This window comes from Caretta caretta, chromosome 14, assembly GCF_965140235.1.
Source record: "Caretta caretta isolate rCarCar2 chromosome 14, rCarCar1.hap1, whole genome shotgun sequence".
Taxonomy (NCBI): Eukaryota; Metazoa; Chordata; order Testudines; family Cheloniidae; genus Caretta; species Caretta caretta.
Genome location: NC_134219.1, coordinates 2,160,911 through 2,178,139, shown reverse-complemented (window position 1 = coordinate 2,178,139; position 17,229 = coordinate 2,160,911). Strand labels below are relative to the sequence as shown.

The 17,229-nt window shown below is 56.4% G+C and overlaps 1 protein-coding gene across 3 annotated transcripts; it reads right to left on the bottom strand.

Moving 5' to 3' along the window:
* Positions 1-914: 914 nt before the first annotated feature.
* On the bottom strand, positions 915-17,200 carry SLC26A11 (solute carrier family 26 member 11). Of its 3 annotated transcripts, none has more exons than XM_048818868.2 (17): positions 17,139-17,200; positions 15,037-15,403; positions 13,950-14,142; positions 13,674-13,759; positions 12,379-12,458; positions 10,751-10,893; positions 9,975-10,150; positions 9,505-9,577; positions 8,862-8,912; positions 8,516-8,576; positions 8,008-8,063; positions 7,644-7,784; positions 6,559-6,686; positions 5,926-6,025; positions 5,193-5,326; positions 4,517-4,589; positions 915-3,867 (listed from the first exon to the last, which is right to left on the bottom strand). In XM_048818868.2, exons 2-17 carry the CDS (start codon positions 15,232-15,234, stop codon positions 3,773-3,775), a joined length of 1,788 nt encoding a protein of 595 aa, XP_048674825.1. In that variant the 5' UTR covers positions 15,235-15,403; positions 17,139-17,200; the 3' UTR covers positions 915-3,772. The 3 variants fall into 3 exon arrangements, with proteins under 3 accessions (XP_048674825.1, XP_048674826.1, XP_048674828.1); XM_048818869.2 differs by lacking the exon at positions 17,139-17,200 and adding an exon at positions 15,486-15,580; XM_048818871.2 differs by lacking the exons at positions 915-3,867; positions 4,517-4,589 and adding an exon at positions 4,596-4,728.
* Between the last annotated feature and the right edge of the window lie 29 nt (positions 17,201-17,229).

The window sequence follows — 17,229 nt, the reverse complement described above, 5'->3', positions numbered from 1 at the left end:
CAGTGCACACAGATTTGCTGCCTCCAAGGAAGCAGAGTCCCCCAGTTCACTAGCTTTGCCTCTGCTCAACACTCTCCTTAGCACCCGGCATGTAGTTGATAAACACGTTTATCTGACAAAGTTTAAGACAGAGAGTCAAATAGAAGTAAGTCTAAGGATTGAAAACTCCTGGTTACAGATAAATGAAAAATCTAAAATGCAAGCTAGAGCCACTACTTATAACTGTGTTCCTTTCCTGTCTCATGAAGTAATTCTCACCCAATAGTCCGTCCATACAACACTTGGCCAGTCGAGAGCTGGCGTCCACGTTTCTTGAGACAGCCGCCCTGGCAGAGTGTCCCCTCTGTAATGGATGCCATCTGTGGCCTTCTGTATTCTCTTATACAGTTCCAGACCTTTTGTCTCTTCTCCTAACCTGGGACATTTTGTCACCGTTTGCACCGAGGTTCCCCCCTTTTGTGCTCTGTAAAGGGCCCGAGCCTGCCCCTTGTCTAGACTGTAAAAGCTCAGCTGGGCTGAGAGATGCCAGTTGTTCTCCCTCTTCACTGAGTTTGCTCTGAAAACCACCTCAGCCTAGGTGAGCAGTTTCCCCTCCAGCAGCTTTGGAACACAACATCCCATGTTCCATCACTCCTACAATATTTCCCATCCATACTTCCCCCACTAACCAGGACAACCAGCAAGTTCTTAGCTTTCGGCACAGACTGCACATGGCCCCCTTCACTGAACTCTCGCTCACAGGGGAGACATGCCACGTCTAGGCAAGTCCCTGGGTACAGACTTGTAACCGTGAACCCTCCATCTCTTGCCCCTATAGGGCTCCCCGGTCACAGGCAGGGGCCTGGAGTTTAGTCATTCCTGCAAGTCCAAAAGAGAAACCATTTCTCCAATGAGTGGAAGAGCCACAGGCTGAGTCCTTGGGAATCGTACAGTTTTATTGTTCGTGGTACAGAGCGTTCCCCTTGGAAACACACCCTCCGTAAGGGAAGAGCAGAGCAGGTGCTCGTTCAGAAAGGTTTCATCCTCTATAAGCAGGCAGTGGGCCTGACTCCCCACTGCTGGGCACCTGGTCTTGTAATTTACACCTGATCCATGGCACAGCAAATGCAACTGCTGTTTTGAGTGGAGAATTCTGATTCAGAGGCATCGCACACCTGCTTTGCACAAGTGCAAATGACACCACCTGGTGCCAGGTAGGGGGGAATCAGGTGAGTGTCCAGAGAAGGGTCAGTGTATAACAAAAGCTTTGAACTGCACAGCAGCAAAATAGTCCAGCTGCCCCCACTCCAGCCAAACTGGAGGCAGAGAGGTCAGTGCCCCCGAGACCGTAGCCAAGGTTGGCACAGGAATAGATCTGCCCTGGGGCAACCATAGCTGGTACAGACCTCCTTGATGGATCCTGGAGTACAGCGCTAGACTTGTCCCTGCCTTAAAGGCTTTTTTTTTTAAATGGGGAGGAGAAGGGCATTGGGGGTGCGGGGTTCAGCTAAGAGAGAAGGAGGATTGTGCACCTAGCTAGGGTGTAACTGTTTTCATTGCATAATGTGTATTTCATGGGGTCAGCCGCACCCAATCAGGACCCCGGGGCAGGAGGAAACAAGTTCAGCTCTACAAAACTAAAGCCATCCCCTCCCCCATAGCTCCATTGTCCTTCAGAACTGAGTCAGGAGCACTTGGGCTGGCTGCACCCAAAAAATAAGCTGCTCCCACGTGAGTGGCCAGAAGGAAACAGCATGCACAGCAGATTGTGCAAACACATAACATTTCAACTGGGCTCCTCCGCCTTGTACGTGCCCAGAGGCTCTGCTGGACTCAGCTCATTCTGGACTGGGGAAGAACGATCAGTGACAGACTCTCCCCAATGCACCACAATTCACCCCCAGTGCATTGTGCAGAGCTTTGCCCCTCCACCTCCTTCCTTACACGGGGACTGGAATAGTTGACAATGGTGACATTTAAATTATCCTCACCTGACACCCGAGTTAACAGCCCCTCCCAGCTGAGCAGAGCAGTTCACCCCTCAGCGCTAGTGCTCCAGGCTCTTTGCAGATTCAGTTACCCTAATCTCACCTTGGTGAGGTTTCCCCCTGACTGCAGCAGCTGGAGACTTACTTTTCAAAGGAAATTAGACTCTGAAGCCTTGGATAGCAGCTTCAACGCCGTGCTAGTGCAGCATACCAGCTCAGCCCCAACGCTGGGGGGCTGAAGGCAGCAGCTTTATAGAAAAATCCTAAACCAAGAGGTCTAGGTTACAAATGAAATTCTCAAAACTCTCCTTCTCCCAGTGGCCTGAACAGGTATTACCCTGATTCCTAGAGCGGAGAGACATGTCCTTGGTCACGGAGAACAGCTACTGTCTCCTTGAAATGCCGCGTTAACGGGGAAAGGCTATAATTCAAAGGGGCGTTGGACATTGATATGAACAACAACAAGATGCAGGGTTGTAATAATAAACACTTAAAGCAGAATTTGGGAAGAGAACCTCCACCAGCCAACCTCCATCGGGAGTCAGGAGATTTCCAAAGGGGGGCAGACTATCCCACACCTTCCTCTGAAGCGCCTGGTACTGGCCGCTGCTGGAGACGGGATACTCGTCGGGACGGACCTGGGGGCTGATCCAGCGTGCAATGCCTGTAGATTCTGGCATGTGCGGAGCTGTGTCTGGAAGCGGGTGGTGTGCGTGTGTGATATCAGGCAGGTGGGAGGATGAGCACTGTGGAGGGTGCAGTGCATGGGAGTGGGCAGCTTGTGTCCTATAGCTGGTGACAGCTAAAAGCTACCTGTGAACTGAGCATTCTGCGCCCTGGTGCCCCAAAGCACCTCCTCCAAAGCCCAGTTCTCCCACCCAGACGCTGCTGGGCTTCCTCCACTCCTTTGCAGACCATGTCACCCCCATAATTCCCTTTCTGGATTCCCTTGTCCATAATGTCACTCAAGTGCTAGAGCCCTCACTAAGCTCCCTAGATCAGCTCTGGCCAGAGAGCCCAGCCAGACTCGACAGGCATTGGGCCACAGCGGGGCTGCATCCGCTCATGCCAGGTCTCAATCTGGCGCAGCATCCATAATGCCCGTACTCCCCATGCAGCCTGCATAGACCATCGGGGGCTTGGCTGGATTCTTCACTGCCCATCCCTGCTCCAACTGTCCCCTGATCATGGTTAATCATAGAATATCAGGTTGGAAGTGACCTCAGGAGGTCATCTAGTCCAAGCCCCTGCTCAAAGCAGGACCAGTCCCCAATTTTTGCCCCAGATCCCTAAATGGCCCCCTCAAGGATTGAACTCACAACCCAGGGTTTAGCAGGCCAATGCTCAAACCACTGAGCTAGCCCTCCCCCTGTGTTCAGACGCCCTCCACCTCATCCTGCTGCCACCACCACCTTCCCCAAAAGCCAGGGCGATTCAGTGGAAACCTAAACCATGGAGGCCACAAGGGGCCCTAGAAGGCAATGTTCCCTTCCCCTGGGGGGGCAGTGCTATCCCCAGGAAACACTAAGCTTCCCACCACCAGCTAGCAACCGGCTCCTACAATGTCAGATGGCTCAGTGCTCCCTGGGACACAGCAATGGAGAAACAAGCCCAGAGGGCTTTACATCCCCTCACCAGATAGCATCGCCAGTGAGAGTGTCCCCCTCTCCACAGCTGTATTGCCTTAAAGTGCACTAGGAACTACACAGGGCAGTGGAGACGGGGTGGCACATGTCCATTCTCCAGAGCATCCAGGAGGTGCCAGTCTGAGGCAAGGAGGGCAAAAGGGCAGAGGTTGCCAATCCTCACTGGATGAGCCCTGACGCTGGCAGCATGTTCTCGCTGGCGCTGTGAAATAGGACTCGGCTCCTGCCATCCAGTTCCGCTCCATGGCCCTTCTCTGCAGGAGAGGCAGGGGTGGCATGGGTGGGGAAGGAGAGAGGAAGGCAAAAAACAGGGGACATTTAAAGCAAAGGCCTAGGCTCCACCGAGATGCCATGACAGACTCAGGGACATTTAACTTTCCAGAGCCTGAATTCCAGCTCGGAAGAAATAGAAGGAGTCTCTCTTAGGGCAAAAAGAAAAGGAGGACTTGTGGCACCTTAGAGACTAACAAATTTATTTGAGCATAAGCTTTCGTGAGCTACAGCTCAGTTCATCGGATGTACTGAGTGGAAAATACAGTGGGGAGATTTATACACACAGAGAACATGCAACAATGGGTGTTACCATCACTCTCGTTACAGTGTGTATGGTAACACCCTGCTGCTACTCTGAAACCTTTCTTAGGGCAGTCAGGCCCGCCCCCCCCCCCCACACACACACACACTTCTGGGGGTCTCCAGATCTACCTAACCCCATAAGCGCTTCCTCTGATAACCACCAGAGGGATTCAATTCAACCATCTCCCCAGAACCCCGGGCAGCAGCAGCTCCTAGTCTGAACACTTGGGGCATTTCTCTGGAGGTTACCACTTGTTGCTGGTCCCATGCCAGAGGCATATTAGCCTTTCCCAGCCCTACAGAGAGCAGGGCCTTGGCCTCACTTACCCGCCTCCTCCAGGCTGGGGAAATGTTGGAATCCCTCCAGATCTGCAGACAGCAAGACTTGGAGAACATGGCCCTGAGGAGAGGGGACAGGATGAGTGCGGTTGTGACATTCCAGCTTCCATCGTTCACAGAGACAGCAAAGACTTCCAGATGTGTATCCTGGGAGGCTCAGGAAGGGAGGCTGGGCCGAGTTGACCCCAAGAGCTCAGTCCCTAGGTAGGAGCAGCACAGATGACAGCTGCAGCCCCTCCCCACGGCTTGATCCATATGAGTGAACCCCAGATTCTGCAGCCACTGTAGGAGCAGCCTCCCCCTTCTTGAGTGGGCAGGTGCAGCCCATGAGGACAGCAGGTCTCAAGACGCCATGCTCCATCTTGACCTGAGCAGCCAGGCCACAATGCACGCTGGGCCATGATTTTGCATCTGAGCTGATGGGCACTGACATCAGCTGCGTTAGTCGCACGTTAGGTACAAGCTTCAGGTTCTTGGTAAATTGCAAGTGCAGCCCCAAGTTCTCGAGCTTCCTCTGGGGAAGGAAATTTGGCTGAGCTAGTCTGGTGACCAGCCCACTGGAGAATATGGCAGCAGCCTTGGTTTTGGAAGCAGCTGCATGACAAGTGCCCATGTCCCTGGTCCGAATTGACAGCCAGTGCCCACCCCTACTTTCCAGACACACCTGCAAGCCAAAGAAGGTCAGGGTGAGGCCCCTTTTCCGGAACTCCTGCAGCAGGTCTGCCAATCCCATCACCACGGTATAATCCATGCTGCTGACGTGGGTGCAGTCCAGGATGACACAGCGTGGCGGAGACACTGAGGGCAAGAACACCATGTGGTCACCTCACTGGCATTTCCAGCAGAACATTCACCAGCCACCTGGGCAGGAAACTTAAAGCAGGAATTGATCTTTCTGAGCCTGGCAGTTTGGAGCGTTGGCACGAGTTTCGCCAAGCCTCTGTTGATCCTGCCCCACCCAGCCAGCCATTTACACTGGGCGGATGCTGAAGGCCACACAAGCCTGAGAGACAGTGAAGGATAAAGCCTTGATAGCTGCATCAACGGGTCCTGCCCAGACAGGGTGAATCCCAGTCCAATTCCAACTCAGGCTTTCCCCAAGATCTCTTCCCTACAAGCCGCAGGGAGAGGGCTCTCAGGGGCCAGCTGGCTGATCACAGGAGGTTCAGAATCAGCTTCATGGGCATTTGCCTGAGCAGCTGATCTGAATTTGGGGTTGTATTTATCCAGGAGCTCCAAGGCTGACAAAGGCCCCCCTGCGGAGCAGCCATTCTGGCCTCCTTCATATTCAGAGGCTCAGCAGTGAGACCAGCGCTGTCCACAAGCTACAGCATTGAAACGAGGATGCGTTTGGCTTGTACCAGATGGGCTGATAGTCAGGGTAGACTGCACCGTACCTGCCAGAGCCCATCTGTGCATGGCATCTCGGAGGGACTCAACAGCGGGGAAATGCAGACCACTCGCAGGCTGCATGAGAAGCACTCCCTGCTCTGATAGCTGCAGGAGAACCAAGAGGGGAAAGATGAGAGGTGGCTGCGCTGGGTAATGTAACATGCTCCAAATTCTCAGCCCAGAGCCAGTGTCCCCCTCACAGTGGAGGCGGGTGCGTAGGTAACACAGCCAGCCATTGTCCCTCACACTGAAGGGGCGTGTGATGGAGCCTTCACCCCATCTCTCACCACACACCCATGACTCCCCCAACCGCACACAGACAGGCTGGTGTGTGTGTACACACTGGAAATGGAGGGGATCAAACACCATCAGTGCTAAGAAATGCTGCCCACACCATTCTCAGCTGCCTGCATTAACCATTTCTTTGCGTCTCTTGGACTGTCTCTCTGCACCACAGCTGGGGCAGATGAGGGCCATGGGGGTGTTAAGTAGGGATGGGGCAGGATCGGAAGAAGAGGAAGCCACACGATGCACCCAGCTATTGCTCCAGGTAGATGCCTATGGCAATAGTGACATCCTCCCACATCTCAGGGAACCCCACTGAAGCTGAACCCCACACAAGGAGGTCTGAGCCGCACCTTGATCCGAGGCCTGGCAATGGTGTAGAGCAGGAGAACGCCGGAGACCAGCATGCCGGCCATGATGCCATACTGAACCTCCCAGAAGCAGAGCAGGAACGTCACACACAGCGGCACAAGGTCCAGCCCTGAGAGTGAGACCCCAGTCATTGCCTCGTCCCATCCGTTCACCCTCCCACACGGCAGCTGTGCCGCGAAGCCCCCAGCATCAGCCAGCAGCCTGTGGAGCCAGGGGAAGGGGAATGGACGAGGGAATAGATGCCCGTTTGCATCTGTAGAGGGGGAGCGGAGATGCCTTTGCGCGTGGCACATCACAGGCCGGAGGCTGCCGGTGGCAGGAGAGGGTTCAGATTGGGGGGCAGGAAGTCAGGGTTCAGTGCTAACACAACATCCAAACATCTTGGGGCTCCCTGTGTGCTTCAATCCCAACATCTGGCCGAGCACCACATGAGGGCTACCAGAGATGCGGGGAGGGGAGGGGATACTCAAAGCCCTCATCTCAAGAAGGGCAGAGTCTGGAGCTGGGTCAGTGAGCGGGAGAACACCTGGCCAGAATCCCCAGGCTGGGACACGGGATGTTTTACAGCAGTCTGGAAACGTGACGTGCTGCCTTGGCACTGAATATTATCACCTAAACTGCCCCCTCTTGGTCCAGGGCACCCCACAGGCATCTGTCTTTCTGTACACCAGGGCACAGAGTGCTCAGAGGAGGGAGGGAACTACGCTACATTCAGGTGTGGAGCACACACAATCAAATGGCCCTCTCAGATCCCTGCGTAACGGGCACAGGTCCAGCAGAGTCTTGCCTGAGAAAAGAGCTCTGTGTAGCTTGGAAGCTTGTCTTTCTCCCCCACAGAAGATGGTCCAATGACAGATATTACCGTCCTCATGGATATTTTAACCAGGTGGGGTTATACCAAATCCCACCCTTTTCCGAGCATTGCCAATAACGGCCTGCAAGTGGCGCTGTCCCTTTGAACTTCCCCCTATAGTGAAACCATGCAAAGAGCAGGAATTCGCCCTCTGCGGGGATGAGACGGAGCCCCAGGCAGGTGTGCAAAGCAGGTTGCTCGTGGTGCCCGTACGTTTAACCCGCCACAGTGTCCTGAAGATCCTGGCGTCAAACATAGGAGCCACGGCGCAAATGATGACAGCAGCCAGAGCCGCTTTGGGAATGTAATAGAAGAGCGAGGTCAGGTAGGCCAGAGAGAGCAGGACCAGGGTCCCTGGGGAGACACAAGGCAGATGGTGAAACACAGCCACCCGACCCCAACCCACGGCAGGGCAGGGACACCCCAGCCTTCCTCCCCGTACCCACACACTCAGCCCAGCCTCACACGGGCGAGGAGAACAGGATGTAAAACCCTGGGGAGGGACGAGCCCAGAGGTGGCCCTTGGAATGGCAGGAGAAGCACCAATGGAGTCCCTGGGTGAAGGCAGGGCACCTACCTGTTATCAGCCCCCCTGCTGGGGTGCACACGCCCGTCTGTGCATTCACCGCTGTCCTGGAACACAAACCAAACGCACCGTTACAGGCCGTGCGAAGGCCAGCTCCTTCCAGCTCCCCAGTGCGATGGGGGAGCTGCTGGATGGACTCAATGTCATAAGAGGGAGGCCTGGGGACCGGCCCCACTCTGAGCTCCTGTCTGTCCGGAGACTAGCCCCTCCCCAGGGCATGCAGTACACTGGGGAAGGCCCTTGCCGCCCACCCTAATACATCATCCAGGTAGGAACAAAAGCAAACCCTGAGGGTCCAGGCAGGGGGCATGAGGGGCAGGAGTGAGGGCAAAGCTACAGCACACATGGCCCACTGACATGGGGCAAAGGGCCCCTCTCCACTGGCTGGGATCCAAACCCAGGCCCTGACTGGGTTCACCCAGCCCCTTATCAAGGATCCCCCGTGCCCTGACAAGGCTGGCCTGCCGAACTGGCTGCCAGCCTCAGTGGTGCTACTCACCGCCCAAAGCTGCCGGTGACGGGGTAGGAGGAGACGAAGGAGCCCAGGAGGTTGGTGAGGCCTGTTGTGGGGGGAGAGACGGGATGTTGTGAACTGTGCAGTCAGGAGGGGAGTCCAGATGCTGCCTGGGTTGGGGGGCAGAGTGGGCCCTCCATCCCATCAGTTCCAGCTCGGTGAGGGGCAGCCACCACCAAGGCCCCTTCCAATTAGCAGACAAGGGTCCACAGCAGGTTCAGTCCTGAGACTGGACTCCCAACCCTGCCCCAGCCAGGCTGGAGAGAGGGTCCCCCCCCAACCCCTTACACCATGTCCTGGCAATCCCCCGCCCCCCTGGCTGAGCTCTTACCCATCGCCAACAGCTCCTGATTGGGGTCGATTCTGTAATTGTTCTGCGAGGCTGAAAGAAGGAGGTGGTGACTGGGCAGAACTCCCTACCCCTTTATCCCAGAGCTTCCCGCGAACCTGGTGCCAGCACCCGGGGGGTGGTGGGGGGGGCGGGGACAGCAGGGTGCATGGAGGGGCAAGTCAGCCTTTGCGGGGGAATGACGTCTGTCACAGGCTCCACGGGACCCCTGAGAAGTGGCTCATTTCACCACCTTCACCCTGCAGGTCACATTCCCCTCACCTGGAGAGCAGTAACAGGCCTTACCAACACTGAGCTCTTGCCTTGGGGCATGGGGAACCTCCCTACCGCATTCTGGTACCTAGGAGCTGCCTCACCAGGGCAATAAACTACAGGGGGAAATGCCCAGCTGTGGGGGAATGTTCCATGTGATCCCCCCTCCCCATCCACTGACCCTACACTCCAAGGGACAGCCCCCAAGCACCTCCTTCCTGCACCCCCAGCGCTTTTCTTTGACATGTGGAAGGTCCCACCCCAGGGGCCTTCCCCACTGCCGCCCGGTGGCAGCTGATTCCAGACCCTTCCCCATGTGAGGGCCGAAGGCTGTGGGAGCCCGAAACACAGCACGGCAGACCCGACACCATACCAAAGGCCTTGGCAATAGCGACAGTCTCCATCAGGCCCATGAGAGGCACCACAGCCAGTCCAGCTCCCAGGTCCTGGGGAGGGGATGGAAGAGGCCAGCATGAATATCATGGCAGAGAGCGCTGCAGACGCAGGAGATGGTGCCCTCTGCACTGTCCCCCCATCTCTGAGGGCAGCAGGAAGTGCGAGTCTCAAGAGGAAATCTCCCATGATGCAGCTCAGCCGAGCGAGGGTAGACAGGACCCCTTGCTCCACTAGCCCTGTGCACATACGTGCGGGAGGGCAGGTCACCCCAAGGCTCCATGCATCCAGCCCTGTCTGCTCCCCAACTGGAGGGAAAGGGGCAAAGGGGAGAACCCCCAATTCCCATTGGAATCCCACCTCTCTCGAGCTTGCTCAGCCATTTAAAGGTACGGTACAGAATTAGAGCACCAACCTGGCATGATCCCATCCGCTCCCACCACCACTCACCTGCACCATCTCGCTGAAGGACACAGTGCTGTTGGCTTCGGCCTTGGAGAAAGGCGGCAGCTGGAAGGGAGGGAGCCCCTGGGGCGTCGCCCCAGTGAGGGTGAATGGCTGGGAGCCCATCCCCTGGAAGGAGTAGGCGACCAGGCCAGCAAACAGGACCACAAGTGCATTGCGAGCTACATCAGAGAGGAAATTACCAGGGTGAAAGCATCGCTCCAAGCCCAGTGGGGATGGGCATAGTGGAGGGACATGCACTGGGGACTCTTTCCAGCCCAGGTGGACGCCTGCTGTCCATAAGAGCAGGGGCAGCGGCAGAACGAACCTCCCACCAGCAGGCCTCAGCCCTGCCCTGGAGAGACCCACTGTGCAAGGGGCGTTCAGTCTCCACTCAGTCCTGGCCCTTTCTGTGGGGGCTGCCCACAAGGGGCCAGGCGCTGCCGGTCAGGACAGTGGTTTGGACGCTGCCTCTCCGGGGGACAGACCCATCTCACACAAGGGCCCCTGAGCAGCCGTCCTACTGGAACAACTTGTGGGACCTGCCAGCATGGGCCGGATTTGGGCCTAGTGGGGAACGGCCCCCCTGCCCATCACATCCCCCCCCAGCCAGCCTGGGCCAGAGCACTCTCCCAGCAGGCATTTGCTGCAGGCACACAACGTGCTGTTTCTTCCTCTTCCTCGTTTCTCCTCATCACCCTGTGACCCTGGCACAAGTCCGGGACCTTACGGTGCTGCCATGGGGAAGAGCAAGTCAGAGCTGGGCAGGGCAGTCAACTAACCTGTTGCTGTGGCCCAGATGATAAGACGACTGATCCTGACGGACAACAGCTCCACCCGATGGACCCTGGGGATGTGGCCTTTCATCGCCCTGAGCCCCACAAGCACTGCCAGGCAGACCAGCCCCAAGAGAGCATCCCCAGCCCTGCAAACAGACCAAATCCGGGACATGTTGCAACATACTGCAATCACTACTGAAAAGGTTTTCTCTCGTGGGAAGGGCCCAGCCCAGCCCAGCCCAGGCTCCAGTTCTGAGTGAGGAGACTCATCTCTGCCACAATCAGATCAGTTCTCAGGGAACAGGGAGAAGGACCCAGGTCAGAAACCGGACAGGAATCAGTGGAGCAGGATCCACTTCCAACCGGAACTGGCCAGGGACAACCATTCCCCATTTCAGCCCCTCACCGCCACTGCTGCAAAGGGCATGTACTCTGCCCTCACTGCCCAAAATGGATCAAGGATAGACAGGGCTGTGCCGGGGTGTGGAGTCACAGGGCAAACCTTGTGTGATGGGGCATTCACCTCACATGAGCCCTGGAAGGTTAACGGAAGCAAGAGAGGCCAGTTAGCCATCGGCTGCACCTGGAGGGGAGCTAGGCCCCAAGGAGGCTTAATTGGGGATGAAGCTCACATGGGCAGAAACAAATGGGGCTGCTCTACAGCCAGGGAGGGGGGCTGCAGTGAGGAAGCCTGCAGCCCTGCTCCCTGATCCTAGGGGAAGGAAGCAGCCCAGGGAAGGGGCAGTGAGGGCTGAGAGAACAGACCTGAGCTGCTGGGTCGAGGGTCCCCAGATTGGAACCCGGTGCAGAGGGGAGGCCTGGGTTCCTGTACAAAGCACTGTGGGAGTGATGCAGTCAGCACAGAGGATAGTGAGAGACCCTGGTGAGACCCTGGATGGTGGTCTGGCTGGTGGGCTAACCAACAAAGGAGAGGCACTGTGGCTCCTGACTAGCAAGGTGGGGACTGCAGACCGAGTGAATGGGTCAAGGTGCTGGCCGACTGCAGGATGGGGCGCAGACAGTGGTGAGCTAATTCCCCAGATGAGCCACGAGGGGGCGCTGCTGAGCAGTGAGTAGCATCTGCCCCTTACACCCAGTAATTTCCTCCCCACAGGGGCAGCCAACAGAGGCAGGGCAAGGTGGGGCACAGAGACAACTGAGCTCGCAAGCTTGGGCTGCCTGGGCAGTGTGAGGCACAGACCGTCCCAGGGCTGGCTTGAACTGGGAGCCATGCAAGTACCTGCTTGGTGCTGGCAACTCGCTGACGGGCTCAGTGCCCTGCTCTACCGATGGGACTGGGCGGGGAGACAATTCATAGCTCCATTTTCCGCTCCATCCTCCCCCACCCCGGCAACGGGAGAGGACATGAACTGTCAGGCTGACCCCATGCATCCTCACGCTCCAAACCAATCCAACATGATGGAGGGCATGGAGTGTAGCTTCATGCTGGCACAGGGCACTGGGCAGAGTCTGCTTGTGCCCGGTGTGACCTGACAGAGGACGCAGCAGGCAGCTGCACCTTATACTCACGGTGCCTTTCCCAGCCCTGCGTTCCCCCCACCTCCACACCAGCCACGCCAGGATGCTGGTGGAAGGAACGATCAAGGAAGAGCACAGAGATGTCTGCTGACCTGGTCTCCCCGATTCTTTGGAAGGTGTGATACACCTGCAGGAAGAACTGTCGTGGAATGTTGTGCAGCCCCAGAATGTTCTGTGCAAACAAACAAAGGCCCCATGAAAGACCAGCATAGCCCCAGCTCCCAAATGCACCTGACAGGTATCCCCAATGACAAACCAAAGCCGCATGGGATTGGACCCTTCCCTTCCCCTCCCCATGGCGCTGGCCCATGCAGTGTCTTTTGTGTCTGCTACCTGGAAGCTTTCATCAGGGACCAGACCACGTAGCTGTGTGCAAACCTCTGGCCAAGGAATTTTCTCCAGATCCTTCCTCCACCCCTAGGAAACTTTGGCGGCTCAGTGGGGAGACAGTTCCCATTCTCCCAGATGTCTGGTGCTGAGGCAGCCCCTGCCCCATGGAGACAGAGTCCTGCTTCCCATGCAAGCAGACAGGCTCTCCCAAACGTGGTATTCAAACTGGGATGCTTTCCTTGACCCACGACTGTCCAGCTGCCTCCTCTCGAGTTCTCACATGTCACCAGAGGCTGACAGTGAATGTGGCTAAAAGAACTCAGAGGTTCCTCCCAGAAAGAGCACTTGATAAAACCATAAGAGATTAGCTGATGATTTCTGTTGTTTGGCGCCTTGCAAAGCATATGCTGACCCACATCCCATTCTGATTACAGTCAACCACAAAGGAAATGTGGCAATACCTAAAATCACCACAAGGAATGAAGAGGATTGGCCAAGCCGTGGACCAGTCAAACCTCACAGCCAATCCCAGCCCCCCACATCCCTCCCCGTAGAGAAAAATCACCCACCACAGCGGTCAGAGGATACTGATTGTCTCCGCAGCACCCCCATAACCCCCGCATCACCCGAGAGGAGGACAGTGTATTGACAAGGGAAGCAAACAAAGCTTAGTCCACACAGTGTAATGACCAGGTCCCTCAGCCAATGGGCAGAACATCACCTCCACTTGCCCTAGCACTGAGCACAATCTCAGCTCTGGGAGGGAGGGAGCGAGGAACCCACTATGGGTCACTAGCATGGCAGTGCAGGGCACTCACCCCATCACACCAACCTTGAAAAATCCTTCTAGTGCGCTCATCTGGCGCAACCCTGTTTGCTTGTTTGTTTGAGGGGCCAGTGAAGTATCCTTCATGTTTCCACTGATATCACGGCGCCAAGCTAAACAGAATGTGCAGCTGGGCCGGTGAATTTTTATGACAATTTTGCAAGGCTGCATTAGGCCACTGGCAAGTTAAACTAAAGAAATAGAGAAGCCACAGGGAGGAGAAGGTCCTACCTTGACCTGGTTGAAGCTAATGGTGACTGAAGCGGCCGAGGTAAACCCTTTAATGACGGGGCAGGAAACGAAGTCCAGTAGGAAACCTGCAAAGGATGGAAATTGCTATAAGGAAGCTGCTCTCCTAGGTACAGACTGCAGCATGCACACACATGCAGAGTGCAAGGCTTTACAAATCAGAGCTGGACAACAGCAGAGACATTTCTTGTGGGGACAAGTGGCTAGAATGAAAAGCGTCATACAAAAACAAGGCCTAACATGGCCGCAGCATCTCACCGAGGTGCAGGAGACCCATGGCTAGCTGGATACAGCCTGACAGGAAGGTCAGCAGGATGGCATAGGCAGGGTCATGGAACGCATAGGAAGAGACCAGCAGCGACATAATGGCCGTTGGACCCAGCGTCACATCTTTTGAGGTCCCCAGAAGGCAGTAGACAAAGCAGCCCATGAAGGAGGAATAGAGACCGTACTGCACAGGAACAAACAGAGCCTTCAGCGCCAGAATCACAGTGACCTGGGAACCTGCTCTGACCATGCCAGGACCGGGGCATTCTGAAAGGATGGCTGTGATTGGTTAGCAAAGGGTATGGCCAGGGAAGTATCCCAGGGGAATGTATTGGGCAATCTTTGGAAGAAATGTCTGTCACGCGTTCGTCACCCTGATATCTGTACCACACACTTTCTGAAAGAGGAACGTGGCCAGTCCCCGGAGGCTGCCTGCCTTCAGCCCCCCAGTGTGCCCTGCCACTCACCTTGCCACGTGTTACTGCCTCGCTAACACCCACCCAGCCCCCCTGCTGTTACAATCTTCAGCATTCTGCCAGGATATGCAAGCACCTCCCTCCACTGTAATCGCCCTCACTGTGAACAGTGCCCCCTTTATAATGCTCAAAACTCTGCATTTTTGCAGTGGCTACCATTAGAACATTGAGGTTTACTGTGTGGCAGTATTTACAATATCCTCTGTGCTGTGACGGGGAGACTCCTCCAGTACCACAGGACATTTAGCTACTGCAGCTGGGGAAGATCCAGCCTGTAGTGGCGTTGGGGGCAGGTGCTATAAAGAGGACACTGTAGACTTACTCGCACATGGAATGAGTGAGTTCTAAGCTTGGCTGTATGTATGGCCAGGTGAGGAGCCTGCATTGATCAGATCAGCACACGCCTATGCCAGGGACAGCCCAAGGGATGTACTTCTCAGTGTCCGCAGCACTGAGGCATTGGGGTCCCTTTGTGAAAAGAGGAGGGGAAACAATACGTACTGGTTGCCTCGAGATGACTCTGCAAAGGAACTTGCAACAGCTGCTTCCACCCCCCCCCCTCCCCCGGCACAACCCTCCAGCTCTAGAATCAAGCAACCCACCTGAACTGGCAGGCCGGCCACCTCGGCATAGGCCAATGCTTGCGGCACGACAGTCAGGCCCACGGTCACGCCAGCGATGAGATCGAGCTGCAGCCACTGCAGAGAATACTGGGGCAGCCACCTGAGGACAGGGAGCCTCCTCTGCACTGTGCAGTAGGAGCAGCATCGCTCGGGGGCCTCTCGGTCCCGCTCTGCCATAGCAGCTTTCTTGGGAATTCAGACCAGTGTGTACCACGCTCCAGGCTCAGCTGGGTCTCTCAGGGCGCCACTAGAATCCCCTGCAACGATCTCAGGGGACATGGTGACCGGGAGAAGACAGTCTCCTCAGCAGCACTGTTCAGTGGAGTTCTCTGGTTCGCCAACATACCTGCATGGGAAGGAGGGTCAGAGACTCGGCCTAGGCCGGGCAGGGATGCACGGGGCACTGTCTGTCCATTTATAGCACCCACCGATGGACTCCTCTCCTTCCAGGCTCCTATTAAGGCCCAGACTGAGGGACACCTCCACCTCCTCCATTCAGCTGCTGAGGTCTCCTAAGGCAGAGCCTTGGCCCTGGGGGCAAGTGCAGAGAACTTGCTGGGTGGAGTTTTTCTGCCCCCCATGGACTCTAGCTCCCTCTCCTGGAACATTTTCCCAGAGGGACACTGGCGAGCTGCACTCCAGGGCAGGGAGTGGGTCCCAAGGAGCCGGCCTGGGCAGAGTGCTGCTCAACGGGTTTCTCTCTCTCTCTCTTTGGCAAAGAGAAGGAAATAGAGAGTTTTTACATGAGGCTGCAAAGAAAGAAGGAGCCTCCGCCCCGTTCCCAGAAATGCCCAGCACATGGGTCTGGGCAGTACGTCGCCCAGCAGGGCCTAGTTTGCTCTGATTATTTTAGAAAGCCAAGGGCCGAGAACAGAGGAAGAACAGTCAGTGCTAGCTGGATCCGCGGCAGGGACAGGCTGCACACACCTCTCCACCTGCGCAAGGTGACAAAGACCCACGCTGAGGGACACAACAAACCTCATTTCACACAGGAATATCAACAAAGATACATTAGAATTGGAAAAGGTACAGAGAAGAGCAACAAAAATGAATCCGATTTCATGCATCCGATGAAGTGAGTTGTAGCTCACGAAAGCTTATGGTCAAATAAATTGGTTAGTCTCTAAGGTGCCATAAGTCCTCCTTTTCTTTTTTTAAAAATGATCGGGGGTCTGGAACAGCTTCCATAGGAGGAGCGATCAAAAAGACTGGAAGTGTACAGCTGAGAAAAGAGGTGACTAAGGGGGGATATGATAGAGGTCTATAAAATCATGTACGTTATGATGTAGAAAGTGAATAGGGAAGTGTTATTTACTCCTTCACATAACACAAGAACCAGGGGTCACCTGATGAAATACATAGGCAGCAGGTTTAAAACAAAAGGAAGCACTGCTTCACACCACACACCGTCACCCAGTGGGACTTTTGCCAGGGGATGTGATGAAGGCCAAAAGTACAACTGGGTTAAAAAAATGAGGTAAGTTCACGGAGGACAGGTCCATCAATAGCTATGAGCCAAGACAGTCAGGGACGCAACCCCATTCTCTGGGTGTCCCTTAGCCTCTGACTGCCAGAGGCTGGGACTGGACCCCAGGGGACTGAGGGGTCCCTGGATGATTGTTCTGTTCGCTCCCTCTGAAGCCCCGGGCAGGGGCCAGTGTGAGAGACAGGACCCTGGGCTAGACGGACCATGGGTCCAACCCCGTGTCCTTCTGAGAGCCCGAGCAGGGCGAGGCGCCTGCCCGCAGCACTGGCACAACGTGTACCGGGGGGGGAGGCTAAGAGCCATTGATCCGCACGGTCAAACCCTGGCTCTCATGGAACCACGTCGAGCCAGGGGGTGCGGCGGCAGCACCCCAAGGTCCAGCAGCTCCGGGCGGGAGCCCAGGGACAGGGGCTGCTCTGCGGTACGCAACGCCCGGGGTGGGGGGCACCCCGCGGGGTCGGAGGGCAGGAGAGGAGGCGCCCGGGGGCCCTGGAGAGCTCTGGCTGCCCCGGCCCCCGAGGGTCGCCCCGCACGTCCCCCCCCCCGGCCCCGGCCCCGGCTCCGGCTCCGGCTCCGGCTCCGGCTCCGCACTCACCCGCCCCAGCCGCCGCCGCCGCCGGGCGCCCGGACCCCGGCCCGGCTCCTGTGACGCGCCCGGGGCGGAGCCGGCGTGGGGCGGTCTCCCC